We start from the raw sequence: 17,699 nt of genomic DNA, 5'->3' as shown, positions 1-17,699 counted from the left end.
AGGACCACAGATGCCATATGTGACTAATGAAGTGAAATATTACTATTTTCTTTTTGCAGTTTGCAAAGGACATACTTCAGATCTTTTAATTTGCAAGTCAGTAAACTTTGCTTACACAGCTGGCTCCATTCATTTTCCAGAGCCAGTCACTTCTCCAGTGGTGGCTGATAAGAATTTAACAGCTTGAGAAGGTGGAGCATCAGCATCCTTAGTGCTAAATACGTTCTCAGGCATATCAGTAGCCTCTGTCCATCACCCATGCTGGAAGCTACTTGGAAAAGGAGAAATAGAAGTCAGAGAGGGCAAATAATGCCTCATCATCATCCTGGCTGGAATGTACAGAAGACTTTTTGCTGTTTTCATCATGTGAATTCACTAGAGAAATGACCACCTTTGATCAGCCAAATAAAATAAACTTGTTTATTTGCTGCCTATGTCCTCCAAGGGTGCTGAGACTCTGGACTTGCAGGCGCCCAAGGACAAGGAGGAATCTTCTAGCAGGTACTGCCTGTGTGATTTACCTGGGATTCCTCATCAGTCAAGTGGGTCATGTTTTACCACAGCACAAAGGAGGACACCAAAAGATCAGTTCCAGAAGTCTCCAAGATGCAGCCCAAACTCCTTTTCTGGGCATCCCACTGGATGGCACCCTGTCACCACCCAATTTCAAGGAACCCCAGCTTGGTAGCAATGGGACCTTGCTGCCACCCAATGTAGTTTATATCACTCTGCGGTCCAAGCGCAGCAAGCCTGCCAACATCAGAGGCACAGTGAAACCAAAGCGCAGGAAGAAACATGCAATCCCTTTGTCCTATGGACAGCACTTTCCAAAAGCTGCTTTTATGGGCTGGGGAGAGGCCTTTGCCCAACACCCATGGAGGACCATGCACATTGCAGGTACAACGGGACCAGCAATAGCTCTGGGGGCAAGAAAACACCAGTTGGATGAACATAGGCATAAAGAAATGGCAATCAGGGAAATAAGTCACCTGAGACCTGGGGGAATTTCTGGAGCTGTGAAGGCACAGCCTCAGCCTGCGGAAAGCAATATCAGGATTTACAGTGAAAGCTCTCCCTCCTGGCTGAGCAAAGATGACATCCTAAACATGCGCATGCTGGCAGATTCTCAGATAGAGAGCATCCAAGAAGTACCTTCTCACAAAGCAGTCCTACTAGTATTTGCGAGACGTCCCAGCACCTCTGGAGCTGCATGTAATCAAGGACACTGTGGCATCGTCAGAAGACCCCTCGACATGAGCGAGGTGTTTGCTTTTCATTTGGATAGGATCTTGGGGCTAAACAGGACCTTACCTTCTGTAAGCAGGAGATCGGAGTTCTTCCAAGGTAACACGTTCCTGTGGTTTTCAACTTGCAGGTAGCGTGCTGAGGTTTCCTACCCCCTCCTGCATTAACCACAGGGCAGCAGTCGCCACATTTAACTCTTGCAAGCTTGAATACTAACCCCATTATTACCCCAGGGAAATAAAGCTGGTATCTATGTGTAACTTCTGCAATGCAATTATCCCATCCAAAGGATGCAGTATCCCAAAGTTTAGATCAAATACTATTGAGCTGCTGAAGAGAGTATCAGTGTCCCTTCCACAAGAGTCTGGAATGAGAAAAGAGGGAGTCAACCATAGGTTATGTGACGTTGAATAGACTACTTGAAACTGGTGAAAGAGATTCCAGAACACTCAGTGATTCAATGGGTATTTCAGATTTTTTTAAAATCTTTTCTCATCTTTTAGAACTTACTTTAGAACACATTATTGAAAGTGAATTCAGGAACTCATCTCTCAAACAAGTGGCAGGGAAAGAGTTTTGTATTTAGTTAGAAAACCTACTCAGATAGGCAAGAGACCTTTCTGCAGAAGCTTGATGCTGTTTTTGTGTTGCTAATATCTCTGGGAACTGGGAAAAAAAAAAAAGCGCTTCCCTGTCACCTAGTAAAAGAAGAAAACTTCAAGCACTACACTTTAGTAAACCAAGATGTACATTTTGAGATTCACTACACACGTGCACATATTATGCAGATAAATATATTCAGTAAATATCTTAATAAGCCTGTTGCATCATTGATATAAAGTTTTCAATTACAATTCAGTTACAAAATTTATTTTAAACTTTTCTTATCTGTAGTGAAATTAAAGGTAGATTTCAGATGTGAGTTAGAAGTCTACTTCTAACATTGCTATCTTGTTAAATATGTCTTCAGCCTAACTGCTATTTTTGCACAGACACAAATCACAATCCAAAAGGACTACATTGCATTTTAATGAATCATTGCTAAAGTGATTACCTATATTTTTGCTATTCATTTTTTGCTGTTGAAATATGCAAATACTTTTTATATCACTGCATTTCTTAAAAATAAAGAAATGCAGGAATGTATTTTCTGAAGTTTGACAGCAGGAGAATGACCCAGTGATCTCCAATTTCTTCCTGCTTCCCTTGCTTTGGCAGCCTGTACAACAATGTGAATGAATCTCTAGGAACAACATTTTGGAGGCTTCTGAATATTATTCATACTTACAGAGCATGGAAGATACATTTTGCCTAGTTTATTTTTAGGAACAAGATTTATTTCTATAGAGCTGTCATAAGGCATTAAGGTAGTTCAGTTAGAGGAGCCCTGCACAGTGTGGCTGTGGAGATGATGGGCTGAAAGCCTCTGAAAACTGCTATTAGGCTAATTGTGCATTGTGTTGCCCAGTGCCTGTCAGCTTACAGCATGTTTTGGATGATCTGGGACAGAGAGTGTCATTCTGCCCTCTAATTTTCTTTTCATCGTAACTGGATTTGTTCCTAAAGCAGGAAGAGGGTTGCTAGGTGATGAGAAGAGAAATATCGTTTTGGTCTCACTTCATTTTTTCCAGCTAAAGGATGAACAGAGCATTTGGAACAATGGCTATACTTTGTCCATTTCTTCAGTCTGGAAATACGCTGGAGCTCAGATGCCCAATATTTACTTCAGCTCATTACTATTTACATGCTTGTGTTTGGCATAATCTGTGTTGAGAAAATGAGCAAAATCATATCCTTAAAAATAATATTAAAAATTAGTTAGCCTGTTTCTAAAACCAATATGTATTTAAGTTAATATTAGGTGGGCACTGCAAAGTTTTTTCAGAGTGGCTTATGTGAATCATGGTTATTCATATGGAAAAGCAAGCAATGCAGGATTACAGACTCTGTATGCCTGTATGAGTGTACACAGTTTCTGGGTTGACATATCTCTCTCCACCACACATCCCTTTAGCTTGCCTCAGTTGTGATGTGATCAAACAAGACATGTTTGATGTAGCATTAAAATCTTAAAAAGTGGGCTTTTCAAAACTGTCATTCACTTAGTCAAAAGCAGTTTCAAAGAACCACCTACTAAATCCCTGTACAGGTTTTGTCTCCCCTGTTCCCACAAATCCCTCATTGATTCTTTTTTTTAAAAGTCTAGCAAAACACTGTGTGCAAGTCCTCTGTTTTCTGCCCTTGCCTCCCATATCTAGTTGTAAACCCTTTTAAGTGTTAACTGCATTTTTTTTAATGGTTTATCTTATTTTTCTGTCATGGATGGAAAAACCAAGTATGCTAACACTTTATTTCATATTTCTTGCAATGAATATGCCAAATGTAAAAAGCCCATGGAGCACAAGTGGGCAAACCCCTATTGAGTTCATTATTACAGTAAAAGAAAGCATGACTCTAGGCACACAGAAGCAGTCATTCGTTATTCCCATTGCTACTTACAAGAGGTGAAAAGTGTCAAAAACTCCAGAACACCTACAAAGAAGGATAAGCCTGTAAAACATCAAGAATTTGTAATAAAATTGTGTCTGTTGACAAAATAGAGGCTGATCCTTGTACATCTGAGTTTTGAGATGGTCACATTAATGCCACAGGACTGAGAATCTTCATTATTTGATCACCCTGAGGGATAGAAGAGACCTAAGTGTCTTGCTTGGTGTCACAGCCCTACTTCAGTTAATTTGCACAGAAGCTAAGGGAAATGCCTGCACATGTGGCCTCTGGGTCAGCAACAGCATTTCCAGGGTAGGATGATGCCAGTGTTTGCTAAGGTTTGAGCTAGCACTGGAATAACATGGGCTGGAGCTGGCTTGCTCCAGTGTTGCAGCTGACAGCTGTAGCGATAGGATTCTGGCTCCTTGGATCGTCATAACAAGGTCGAGCTCTTTACTCAGCTCTCAGCCTTTGGTACAAAATATGCAGCAATTGCTATGCAGTTTTGTTACGTCACTAGCCAAGAGCCTGAACTACTGCTTGCTGACAACTACACCTCTTCCTCCCCTGGCTTTCTGAAATCAGGCTTGACTACATATGTTTTATCCTGTACTGAGAATAAGCACAGATATATTTAATTCTAGCTAAAGATTGAACCCATTATTTGCCAGAACCACTTTATTTTTTTTTCTTAAAGCATACAAGAAAAGTGTTACTCATCTGAGTAACTTATTTAAGTAACTCATTTGAGTAACACTTTTTATGGTTGGTTTAATGCAAACGAATGAATGACGTGATAGATAGCTGCACGGGTTGTATGTCTCACTTTTCTTTGCCAGCCTCTACATGATGACAAATGTTTAGGTTTCTCCATGTTATATCCTGTACTCTCAACCTGCCCTTACCATCTCACCAAAAGTTACGCAAAAGTAAAGAAAGATATGATCAATCACTTATGTCAGGGCAAAGAATAGGAAAAACCTAAAGCTGCCTTATACATTCAGAGTGCTCTAAAATGCTTCAGTTTCTCACTCCTGTTTTTATCAATGCAAACAACTTACACCATAGTGTTGTACCTCTCAGAAGGTTACCAGAGGGCATATTTCCAATATTTTGTTGGGTAGAGAAGTTCATGTATAAGAAATAATGCAGTCCACAGTCTAGAGAGCAACTGATGCACATTTCATGCATTCTTTAATTCTGACATCCGTATGAGTACAGGGCAGAAACATTGCAAATAAGGTGCAGAGGGAAATATAATATAAGAAATATAAATGGCCTAACTTATCTTTGCTTTCTGCTTCTATACCTTTTATTTCTTCTCAGAACTTAAGGTCTAAAATTCAAATAATCCTCTGTATATCAGTTTCTCATCTTTCCACACTAAATTACTTTCTTCTGCTAATACATGGCCAACTGTTTCAAGTGTGGCAGTGGTGAGCTGTACTGCTTTACAGTGAACAATGAGATGTTTGAGAAAGGGCCTAAAGTACCTCATGACAGATTTGCTCGTTATGATGTTCTCCTTGGCATGTTTGGAAATTTTTTTTTTGAGGAAGTTAGAAAAAATGTTGTGCATACAAGTTAGCACAAGATGGAAGAGTAGGCTTTGCAAGAGCATCTTTGATTAAAAAGCATACAGACTGTTTTCAAAGTGATATGGGGTCTGGATATCTAAGATGCTGTTTGTGTTGAATAAGCCATGCAGTGATACATTACTTAACTGCACATGAAGCAGTTTGAGTACCTTGAGGTAGTCTAGTCTCAGCAGGTTTCACCTATGTTAGCTTATTCAACTTAGTATATCCTGAGACAGTAGCTCCTAAGGGCCCAAGAAATTTTTAGAAATATTTTGATGTTTAAAAATCTATATGGATTACTAGGAAAATGGTTCCAACACAAGTCTTGAAAAAATACAATTTTCCAGATCAACTTTGAATAGTCAGGTAAACATCAACCTAAAATGGCAGATGAATAGCAATTTAAGTCGATCAGCTTTGGACAAGATTGAGTGCAATGCAGCTGCAGCAACAGAAAAGCAGTAGCTCTTTGTGTTCATATCTAAACCTGATTAGGAAAGAAGTGCATGCAGAACACACTGGGCTAATTATGAAGCCTGCTTGACCTCCACAGTTTTGTCTGTATCAAACTGGAAACTCTGATTCTTAGCCAGGCCTTACTTTTCTCTGTTAGCTTCAGCACCATCCTCATGAGGTTTGAATCAGAAGAGCTTCACCGATTTGAGTGGAGTCATGCCAATCCATGCAGCTATGAATCAGACCCCTTATCTGCTTTAAGTCATTATCCTCATGCTTTTCCTGCAACTATCAAAAACTTGAGTCACTGCGCTTTACTGAAGTTGCTGTTTTATATTCCTGTAATTCAATTTATGTTAGAGTTGAAAGATTTTATTTTGTCTCATCTTTTCTGCTCCCATTTCCTCTGAAATGCAAACATTTCCCGTATGTAGCCTTGGTCTTTTAAAAATGTTTTTGTATCTTAATGGAAACTGGCAAGATGTTTCTTTTTTTCATGTATTTATATTACTATTGTTTATCATGTCCCTTTTGGGTAAATGAGAGATGTTTGTTTTTTTAGAAGACTGTTTTTGTATTTGGTTTGTGGAAGAATTCATGGTTACATAAGCTGTTATTGGAGATATAAGAATAATAAATCAGACTTGCGCCTGAAGAAGGCTGTCCTTTTTCTGTGACAATGCTTATATAGAATTTCTCCAACTGACTTGGAAAAGAGGCTTTGCCAATAGTTGACCTGACTTGACTAAAGTCATCTACAATGGAGGAGATAGAGCCAGAGCAAGAGCAAGAGATGGGGAAGTGGCAAGGATTTGCCATGTCAATTTCCTAAATATTCATTCAGGCACCTCAGTAAGAGAAACTTTGATTTTCAGGAGCACTCAGCATTTCTTTTTTTTCATCAGAGGAAGGAGTGTGGAGCATGATATTGATAAAGGTAGTACTGATCCTAATGAAAGGGAAATATTGATATTGCTAATGGAAGGATACTTTTTCAGTTCCTAAGGAAACATTGGGCAACTGGTAGGGAAGTTAAAGAGGTGGTGGAGCTGCATATTGGGTTGTCTTGAGAAGGACTACGTTTTATGTGCAAGCTGTGGTAGAGAGTAGATCAAGTACATTCTGGTTTTGGAGATGAGTTGGTTTTCTCTTGGATTTGATGGTGTGGGGCCTATCATGCTCTGCTGGCAAATATGAGATGATTCACTGCTAAGTACAGGCAAAGATAATTTCTTACCTACCATTTTAGATCAGTTGGCATCCTTTGAACAAGTTGCTTACAAATTCAACTGTATAGAGATCCTTTTCTAACAGTTAGAATCATAGAATCATTGTGGTTGGAAAAGACCTTTATGATCATTGAGTCCAACCACTAACCTGGTACTGCCAAGCTCACCACTAAACCATGTTCCCCAGCAACTCATCTACATGGCTTTTAAATATCTCCAGGAATCGTAACTCCGTAGTAACTCAGTTGTTGCTGCTTACAGATGTAGCATTCGGGTTAGCAGCTTTTCCCTTAGCATTGGCACTGATACCTGTTTTTTGATGTGCTATTTTCTGTCTGGTTTGCCTCTGAAGAAGAAAGTGCCATGGATCTCATTGCCTTCCTGCAAGTTTCTGAAAGCTGCTTTTCAGATGCTGGCTCCACGGGCATGTAGAAAGACAGAGTGAGTTTAGGATGCATTTAAGTATGTGATAAATTGTGCAATAGTGTGGACTTTAGGTTCATTCGCTTTCAAAATGAATAGAAATAAAGCTTTATGCATGTTCCATCACTTGATATTTAGTAAATAGCAGCTTTTCAGTCAAGTGGTTCCTCCTCTTTGTACTAAGACATCATGTTTTGATCTGTCTACAGCCAAAAATACAAAGGTTTTCTTTGTTCTAATATATGTACAAACCTCAGTGAGTCCCAGGTCCACAACAGTTTAGGGCAGCAGCATTTCATCAGCAATAAAAAGGAGAATCCCACTTTCTTAAGATAGATATGCCTGTTATTTGATATTGGGTTAAATATATTCAACAATTCTTACACTGGTGAAACTTATTTTTAATTACTTGCTAAAATTTCTTTCTGCTAAGAACTCTGAATACTTGAATTCACCAAAGCTGAAGTTGCTGACTTAGTTCCAGTGAAGAGCAGAATATTCTTTACACAGAAGAGTTAAAGAACATGGGCAAAGTAGCTGCTATACAAAGCTGATCTCATGTTATACCTGGGTAAAAAATTAATATTTGTCAAGGTGTTTATTCATGCTAAGCTAACATGCTCCAGTATTCTCCTGTGTCACTTCAGAGCTGTGAAATCATACCCTATAGGCCTAAAATACTAAAGACAACTAAATAAATCCAGTTTGAATACAGGATTTGTAGTGTTTCCATGCCCATTATGCAGAAAGACTCTGACATAAGTTTTCAGTAGTTTAAAATTATCATCAGTTCATTGGAATCAAAGGGAAATTACAGCATTGATTCACAGTGGCATTGTAGGCTCTTAATTTACCTATAAACCTTTTAATGGTCTGTTTTACTATATGGTTTTGTACATTAATCTCTTGCTTCAAACAGTGAGAGCCTTCTGTACCCTCAAGTCGTTTATAATGTCTGTGCTTCTTCAATTCCTGCATTGGGAAGGAATTATATGTGGAATAAGGCTACATTAACCAAAGGATGCCAAGTTATTAGTTCCTAGCCATTTTTTCCTGCAACGTCTCTAAAATGGTACAACTATTGATGCTTAGGCAATGTCTAAAGAATGATCAAGTCAGATGATATTGAACTGTACTGATGATCTGGTTTTCGTTTTTCAGATGGTCAAGCCTGCCCTGTTATTCTCTGGGATTCCTCACTGAGTCCAACAGATAATAATACCCATTCTTCAGTGAGATTAACCTGGGGGAGATATCAGCAGCTATTGAAGCAGAAATGCTGGCAGAATGGTAAAGTTCCCAAAGCTGAATGGGGCTGTACTGAAATCCATCATCATGAGTGGTCCAAGATGGCGCTCTTTGATTTTCTACTGCAGGTAAAACATTTACTGAATGCAACTATCTGCCTCAAAAGTCATTGTAGGGTTTTTTTGGTTTGTTTTTTTGTTGTTTTTTTTTTTTAATGAAGACATGTGTTTGCACCATTTGAACTTGTTTCTCGTTGTTTCTTATGAGTAAGGTATCTGAAATGCAACTTATAATAATGGAAGGAGATCAGGATCTTAACTGACTTATTTTCTAAAAGAGAAAGCTAAGGCTTTTGTCTTGAGGCATTTTATCTCACCTTGAGACAGAAAGCGTTTCTCCTTAACTGCTCATTTCATCAAGCTTAGTTCTTGACTATGTTCACAAATGTAAAACATTGTTCTTTACTGTGTGGACCTTCCAGCACCTCCTCAACCCCCAGGGTTGATTTAAGTGGTTTTACTTGACTGAAATCTGGATGAAGATAACAGTTGTAGTGGCTAATAGTGACATTTTAAGGAAAAGTAGAGCAGCAACTGATGAATGATATGGTTGCTATTCCTCAATTAGACATTGCACATAATCATTAGCTCTGCAAATAACACCAAAGTAGGGCTCTGCCCAGTGCTATCAAAATGTGTGGCTAGTTAGAGTGATCATGTAGTAGAATATTAATAGGGCCTGAACTGAACCACCTGGCTGGAAGCTATGTCTGTGACTTCCTGAGATATGGCACTCCTTCCAATGTCCTTGCCTGCCAGACAGGTTTGTGTGACTGAGCCTCCTGTAGCACTTACCAGTTTGCTTAAAATGGTAGCAAATGCTAGTTTTATATACTGTTTGGTTGTTCATATAATTCAGCTTTTTATAGAGTTACATTTCTTAAAATATAAAAATAATGACTTGGCTCATGTGTCGCCTACCAGTGTCCTTCTCAGTCCTGTTCTAGGATGAATGGATGTTTCCATTTTTTTTGAGTTACATTTTTGCGGTATTAAACAATACATTACACAGAATCACAAGGGTTGGAAGGGACCTCACAAAATCATGTAGTTCAACCCCCCCCCCCGCCAGAGCAGGACCACCTGGAGTAGGTCACACAGGAACTCAGTTCTGATTCTTACCTGTCTAATGACTCAATCTTTAGTTCCATTGAGATAAAGTAATTCTGAGAAACTGGGGTAAAGTAATCTGTGTATTATTCTGATGCTAAACACAGGCCCCTATTGGAGTAGTGTGGATTTTATCCGGGTTAATGTTTTCATGCCATTATCTTGTCAAACAGGTTAAAAGTTAATTAGGGCTAGACATTGGAGACTGTCAGAAGGACCCTGCTTCACTTTCTGACAAAGCCTTTGAATGGGCTGTATAGGACATCCCACGAGCTAGAACACTGCAAGCAAGAGGTGCATCTAGTGCAGAAGCTGAAGGCAAAAACAAACACTATCTCCAAGACTAGTAGTACATGCCTAAGAAAAAGCAAAATAGCAGACTGTCATTTGACGGACAAAATTGAGAGACTTTTCAACATGCAACATAGCTCTATATTAGAAGAGTCTAAACAGTTCCTTTCAATGGAGTGTCACAAAACTAAAGTTGCAGTTTTAGAAAGCTTATGTGAACTTAAATATTTTTATGTTTAAAGCAGTTTGAAGAGTTAGCAGTATACAATAAATGAGGGCAGAGAAAATTATTTCCTTTTGATAAGCTACTCTTTAAGCCATAGCAGACCAGATTTCCACTCTGTAAGCAGAAGCAAAGTTGCTCCCTGGGGAGATGAGCTGGAAGCCAGGGCAGCCCCACAGCAGACTGTGCAGGCAGGACCAGCAGCAGCAGGAGACGCAGGACAGCAGGAAACATAGTGAAAGCCACAGGGCCCATTGATAGCCCAGTGAACATCAGGCACAGACAAGGCAGCAAGCCAGCTCCAAGGCCAACAAGCAGGAACCCCATGCAGCAATCCAGGAGCATCAGGTATCAGGACAAGGAGCACATACACCACCCACCTCCCCTCCCAAAAGGGCCCAGAGAACAGATGAGGTGCCAGCCTTGAGCTTCAATGGGCTCCTGGGCCTGCAGGCAGAAGGCATGTGTGTGTGGAGGTCCCAGGTGAGCCTGTTTAGGGCAATTAATGCCTCGTGGAGCAGTCAGGGCTCTGACAGTGTTGTATATTTACTCTCATCTAGTCAAGAGAGGTAGAGGCACTTTCAAGGAGTGATTTCTTTTTCTTGTAATAGATGGTTATCCTAAAATGGCATCCTTTGCTCTGGGAGTGCCTTGTTCTTGTCATTGTTTATGAAAGGCAACATAAATGACTAAAGTCAGAAAGAGATGTTTAGCATTTGCATCGCTCAAGTTAGACCAGATTCCTTCCAGCTAAGTGCTGTGCAATGACTAAGCGAGGGTTCGCATGGGAAAAAATAACCTACGCCATTGTGTCATGAAAGTATACACAATGTAGCTCAGGAAGGCTGCTCTGTGATTATAAATGCATTTTGTAGCTTCTGATGGTTTGCTTACTATTTTTTTCAACTGTTATGCATATTACTAATCTGAAATGTCCTACAAAATGGAGATCCTAAGAATGTGTCAAACTGTGCTACTTCTATTGTTCTCCAGCAGAGAAAATGTAAAAAAAACTATGTCCCTCTGAAAAAAATAGAGTTATATTCACCATCTTGTTGTTCCAGTTACACAGTGGTATTGTTCCATTATTTTCAAAGAATTTCTACTGGCATAACAAATCATGGCTATAAAATGGATAAAACATACTGTCAGAGCAGTTGGTTCCAACAGTACGTGAAGTATGTGGACGAAGGCTTCAATACCATTTCACTGCTGGCTTTAATTATACTTGTTCTGAACTTGCTTTCCTGTCAGCTGTGTTAGTGAGTGATGTCTTATAGTGACACTTTGCCCCAAATACTTTGCTATTGTTTTCAGTTGGCACTCTCCTGTACTTGGTTTTAGATCTATAATCGACTAGACAGAAACTGCTGTGGATTCAAACCTCTCAAGGAGGATTCCTGCATGCAACAAGGACTGAAGCTGAAATGTGTTGACCAGGATGCTGTTGAATTGACACACATAGTTCAGAGAAGACATGACCCAAGGCACTTGGCCTTTATAGACAATAAGGGTTTCTTTGACAGAAATGAAGACAATCTTGACTTCAAAATACTACAAGGGATCAATGAGTAAGTTTTAAGTTATTGATATTTTTAAAGATTGATAATTTCTTCTCTGTTTGAACGTGAGACACTGAGTTACTGGAACAGATATCATTGGCCCAAGACATGTATAGGATGTGTATAAAAATGTGTGAGTAATCTCACTGCCGTAAAAGATAACAACAGACATATGATTAGGCACGCATGGACTTCCTTTGCTGAATTGCAGTCTATACTCATAGAATTGATTGCTAAGCCACAACATAAATATTGCAATTCAAAGTGATGGCAAAGCTCATGAATTTCTTTATGCTTTTCCAGATTCCCTGAATCTGCAGTTTCAGTGCTGAAGAGCCAGCGTTTACGTGAGAAGTTGCTTCAGTCTTTGTTCCTTGACAAAATATATTGGGAGAGCCAAGGAGGCAGAAAAGGAATTGAAAAGCTTATTGATGTAATAGAAAGGCGGTCCAAAATTCTTCTTACTTATATAAATGCACATGGAGCCAAAGTATTGCCTATGAATGAATGAAGCACTCTTGCTTCTGTCTGAGAGACAGCCTTTTAAACAATTTGTATGAAAAAACTGACAGTAGAATTGATTTAATTCATAGGCTTATTTATTTTTTTTCCAAACTTTCAAGTTTATTTTTAAAAAAGAAATCTTACATGTTTAAAAGCAGCATTTAAATGTCAGCTGCAGATCAACACAGTGGAGCCTATTCTGTGTCATCAGTGAAATGAAATGAAAAATAAGCAAATGGTGCAATAAATAATGCAGTAATATCTTGGTACCGTTAACACTCCTTCTATGAAACTGTTTGAAAATTAGTAACAGGATTTTCACTACATTAGTCTGGATTACTCTTGCTTCCCTTGTTCAAGTCAGTAAAAGTTTTATTGCAAATTTAAATGGGAGCAGAGTTTTGTAAGCACTTAATACGATGATGAAGACTATCATTCCATCTACCTGCTGAAGCATATGTAGTATAGAAATTTGTCTTTATTATGAATGCTAAAAAAACAACATTACTAAAAGCTTATTTTGATTTTTTTTGATATTTTGAAATCTGCTCTTTTAAGTGCAGGAGTGTTTGCACTGGACATGAGGGAAATTTAAAAACAGAGTGAGGAGAACATGGCTTTAAAAATAATAATTAATTTCACAAATACAATTTTAACCTATGTAGTATGGAACACAACTCATCATGAATCACTCGTTAAAATGTATTATTGTCAGTACAGGTTGTTTTGATGTGTTGGTGAATTGTCTGATATTTCTGTCTAATGATTAACTGGATATTACTCACAGAATTGTCCTTTGTTACCACTATTTTTACAAAAGAAGATCAACTTTAAATTTGTGTGAAATGCTGCTAAGTAAGTGTACACGTCTTTTGCAATATTCTCTAGATGATTTTAAGAGACTGCTATTAAAAAGCAGACCTACTAAGGACGAGAGTGATGTTAAACTCTGCACAGAAAAGGTTTGTGCTGTATGCTCAGCTCTAGCCAGTAATTCAGGCTCTGTTTCTCTGCTAAGATTGACCACTTCAGGGTAATGATTCTAGCTCATGACTAACTGCAAGTATTCCTACAGATAAGGTTGTTAGAGAAGGTTGAATCAGTAATTTGGATTCTTAAGCTTTGCCTGCTGCAGAAATAAAATATCAACTGATTTAGTCTATGATGACATAAACTTTCTACCCATCTGTTTAAAAAGATGCTTACCATCATTCTAGAGAAGTATCTTATTATCTTCTCTCAGTGACATAATGTCAGAAGTTGAATACTTCCATGGCTACTCTTGCCTTTAGATATAGCAAGAAAATATAGGGTATTTTTTTAAAGTGCTCATTTAGTGGTATTAATGAGAAGCTAAAAGGTTTCATGTTGACGTTAATGTGAATGAGTGAATTCAATGTTTTAAATAACTACAATTCCACTGCAGCTAAACCAGATTTTCTTTCTTAGATTGGCTATTAACAATAATTGCATTACTAGAAGAAACAGATGTCATTGTAGGGCAGAGTTAAAGATACTTAGTAAAATTTCAAGACCTTGGCCATTGAAATAATCTTTTATTCTGTCAGCAAATGGCAGATAAATTTCTAAAAACTTCCTAGAACTTAACCATTGCCTTGAGAGGACACATTTTAGAGTGCCTTGGAATTTTTAATAGCATCAAAGTAGAATTTTGTAGGGTTTTCATATTATCCCTGTTTTAAAATATTGTAACTTATTGGCCAGGTAATTTCTATCACCAAACCAGAAATATTACTGTAGCTTGTACTATGAACAGAGTCTAGAGAAAGAAATAATCCTCTGGACCCATTTCACATGGAATTCCTGTCACAGTAAATAATGCTCTTTGATGACCATTACAATAAATTTGTCTCATTTTCTAGCCTATCTCACAGTTTTCTTCCTGCTAGATACCTGCTCAAAAGAATTATCACACACTACTAGGAATGAAAGGCACGACTCTCAGCTGCACTGAACCAGAAGAGGGACGAGTGGAGATAGAAGAATGTTTGTGATCATGACAAAAAATCCCGTGAGAACTCTGTCTTCTATCTTCTCTTCTTCTATCTTTAGACTGCACTTCCTGATGCCAAGTCATTGCCTGACATTGCCCAGTTTTTTATTATTGTTTCAGGTTAGGTCATTTATTTAGGTGATGATTTGATGTATTTTTTTTCTATTTCTTCTGGATGTGGACTACTGTTTCTTTGAGCATGTTGCACGCTTTTTCATTTGCCTAGGAGTTCAGTGCCAGCTCTTAAAGTATCAGTTTAATTACCAACTAGTAAGTAATTGCCCTGAAGCTGACCTGGAGCAGTGCCTCTCAGTAGTCCTGAGTTTAAGGGGTCCAAGTAACCATGATGCTGTGCAGTACTTTGACCAAGCATGAAAAGTGTAAGTATAAAGAGCATATCTTCTGGAGACAAGTTTTGCAAATGAATGTCCTTAGGAAATGAATGATAGTTTTCACTAGATATTTTTGGTAGCAGGGGCATACAGATCAAGCTGTCATTAGATATAATTGGCAGGACAAAACAATATTTGGACTTCTAAAGAATATACCAGGAAAACAAGGTTATCTCCCTGTGCTGTCAAGAATGGACCAGACAGGCACATAAAGGCATTCCCTTCTCAGAACTGCTGCAGGGACCAGCGACTCCAAAGTGAACAGTCAAGACAGACTGAACTCTATCATCATTGCACACATTACACTTTCCAAGGGCAAAGGAATACTTCTTTATCTGAAAGTCTGAATTTGGGTCTAGGGCAAGACGTTCTGCATCCTACTCCCACCTTACTGTGCGTGGTGCCTTGGCATGGTACTGTGTGTAGCTGCAGTCCTTGCTCTCTGTGTTCTTTTGGCATGCTATGTTTCTTATATGTACAAACACTCTCACAGTCTTCAGGGAAGTCAGAAGAGGCTTTGTGAGACTGGGCGGTGGACTGTACTGTAAATTGCTTCTAATTCTCTAAGATTGACAACAAACTTCAGAAAGTACCTTTTCTTCATAATTATCCTACTGTTGTGAAGCTTGGTACTGGAATCTAATATTGTTAATAATAAAAAGTATGATAGCTGTAGTGCTTATGAGTACCATACTAGCCAAGTTCTAGGGTTTGGGTGGTTTTTTTTTCACAAAAGAAGAATTCTGTACTTATCGACTGCATTTGCATTAATGCTCAAGTAAAAAATACAAAAGAAGAACTTTGCAGAGCTCATTTATTTGCTGCTACTATATCCAAAATATTTGCTTCCCCTTCAGTAACAGGAGTTAAAGTTTATTGGGAAATCAGTCTTCTTCCTTTTAAAACAGCATGATGTTGGACTGATGTTCCTACAGTGTAGCCTAAGTAATATTAACTGATAGGAAAAAACCCGAAGAAGCCTTACTTTACCTAGGGTGGTGAGCCACAGAAAGCCAAGAAACTGTGTTTTAGTCATCTTTGCAGGGCTGTCTTCCATTTATGGGCATATGGGATCAGACAAATTCATGTTGCACATTACTTGCAAGGGTGTAACCGACAGCAATAGTCCAAAACCTGTGGGTGGGAAAAGATGATTATGTCATTGAATGTGCCTGAAAGCCAGAACCACATGAACTGGAGTTGCTAAGAAAGTCAAGAGTTTGCTGATTTCGTAACATTGGAAGGCAGAGCTTAAAATAAGTAGCACTGGCATAAATGCCTTAAAATTCTTCAGGAGCCTGCCAGTGAGCTAATAATCTTGAATGTTTCAGACGCTGAGGACATGAAAACTTTTGTGGAGCACTGTGAGAGCAGTTTCCTTCTTTTGTGTGTATGTGTGTGTGTATATTCTATAATGCCTTACATACAAAAAAAAGATAAACTCCATGGTTTCAAACAAGGAAATACAGATTTAGGGTACGCTAAGGGACAAGCTTCCAGTAGCAACTTTGGGAACACTTTCATGTATGTGTGTGAATGTGAACACACATATACATGTATATGTACCTTGGCATATAGAAAATGATCAGTTTGGCTACTATAGAGTGAGCTGTTAATAAAATTTGCTGTTTGTGTGTAGAATTGTATTTGTGAGCGTAAGTCCAATTTTGGGTATACAGAAGTTGAAGTTTAACTAAAACATTATTATGAATGAAACTTTTGTTTTCAAAGGATTAACTCTTCCCTTGCAAACACTTATATAATCTTAAAAGTTTTATCCTCACAGTTGTAGAGAAAAGCAGCAATGTGTTTGTATCTGAGCTAAACTACCAGAGTTGTATGAACTCGGTCGTTTTTACTGAGTTTTATATTAAATACTGAAAATCTATTTTCTCTTGAAATTTGTGCTTTTAAAAAGTAATTTTATTTGCCCTTTTATTTGTACCAGTAAAAGAATTGTCACAAGTAATGATTTTTTAAAATCTCTGCTGCTATTGTCATATAATGTCCAGGAATACATGAAATAAAGTGTCTTCATGAGATTTTCAGTTCCTGTCTCTAAGTTGCAATAAAAAACCCAAACAGGCTGCCCAGGGAAGTGGTGGAGTCAGCATTCCTGAAGGTGTTTAGAAGATGTGTAGATGTGGCATTTAGAGACATGGTTTAGTGGTCGAGGTAGGACTTGATGATCTTAAAGGTCTTTTCCAACCTAAATTATTCTGTGATTCTATGATTCAATACTGTTTAGAAAGAATATGGCCTTGAAACTGCTTCAGAGAAACAATCCAAACCAGATTATGAAGCTCTTCCTGTGGAAATATTTTCTGTATACTCACAAGCCTTGTAACTCTTTCTAAGATGATTCACTGTAGCTGTGGAGATTCTGGCTACTGCAGCATTAGTTTTGCTGCCTTCTTTAGCCATTCTGACAATGCCAACTTACACAAACATTGAACAGAAAAGGCCATGCCTGTTAATGATGCCAGAACAGAAGTATTTGTTGATGACTGATAAACTTTATAATAGACCATGAGCAAGTACAGAAATAGGAGAAAGACACTGAACTCTATGTGGAATAGAGTGTCACACAGAGTTAAAGCAGCCTAAAACCTTTTGGTCTCTGAAGTTTACATTTTTTTCATGATCCAAGGGAGACTAATGGGAAACACAAAGATGTTGAAACATTTTTAAACATTCTCGTTCCCACACAAAGTAATTTTCTTTGTTTTTTTAAAGAATGTTTTGTTGTTTTTTTTTTTTTTGCACATTACTGCATAATTCAGGTTCTCTCAGATACATTTGTGTAAATCCTTTAAAATTTCACCGGATTATCCCATTCCCAGATAAAACAGTTTAAGTCAGTTAGGTTAATC

The 17,699-nt window shown here is 38.3% G+C and overlaps 1 protein-coding gene across 2 annotated transcripts; it reads left to right on the top strand.

The window, feature by feature from the left end:
• Nucleotides 1-294: 294 nt before the first annotated feature.
• Nucleotides 295-12,452, top strand: GASK1B (golgi associated kinase 1B). 2 transcript variants are annotated; one of them, XM_010210789.2, is made up of 5 exons: nt 295-917; nt 1,023-1,344; nt 8,585-8,799; nt 11,699-11,925; nt 12,220-12,452. In XM_010210789.2, the coding sequence occupies exons 1-5, from the start codon at nt 384-386 to the stop codon at nt 12,425-12,427; spliced, it is 1,506 nt and encodes a 501-aa protein (XP_010209091.1). In that variant the 5' UTR covers nt 295-383; the 3' UTR covers nt 12,428-12,452. The 2 variants fall into 2 exon arrangements, with proteins under 2 accessions (XP_010209091.1, XP_010209090.1); XM_010210788.2 differs by having other exon boundaries at nt 295-1,344.
• The last annotated feature ends 5,247 nt before the right edge of the window (nt 12,453-17,699 follow it).

Source organism: Colius striatus, chromosome 3 (assembly GCF_028858725.1).
Source record: "Colius striatus isolate bColStr4 chromosome 3, bColStr4.1.hap1, whole genome shotgun sequence".
Lineage (NCBI taxonomy): Eukaryota > Metazoa > Chordata > Aves > Coliiformes > Coliidae > Colius > Colius striatus.
The sequence above is the reverse complement of the archived record's forward strand: the minus strand, read 5'-3'. Positions and strand labels throughout refer to the sequence as shown.

Excerpts from the sequence above, each read along its gene's own strand:
- GASK1B (XM_010210788.2), top strand. The coding sequence starts at position 384 with ATGACCACCTTTGATCAGCCAAATAAAATAAACTTGTTTATTTGCTGC. Across the intron at positions 1,345-8,584 it reads GAGATCGGAGTTCTTCCAAG|ATGGTCAAGCCTGCCCTGTT; the intron begins GTAACACGTTCC and ends TTCGTTTTTCAG. Across the intron at positions 11,926-12,219 it reads ATACTACAAGGGATCAATGA|ATTCCCTGAATCTGCAGTTT; the intron begins GTAAGTTTTAAG and ends ATGCTTTTCCAG.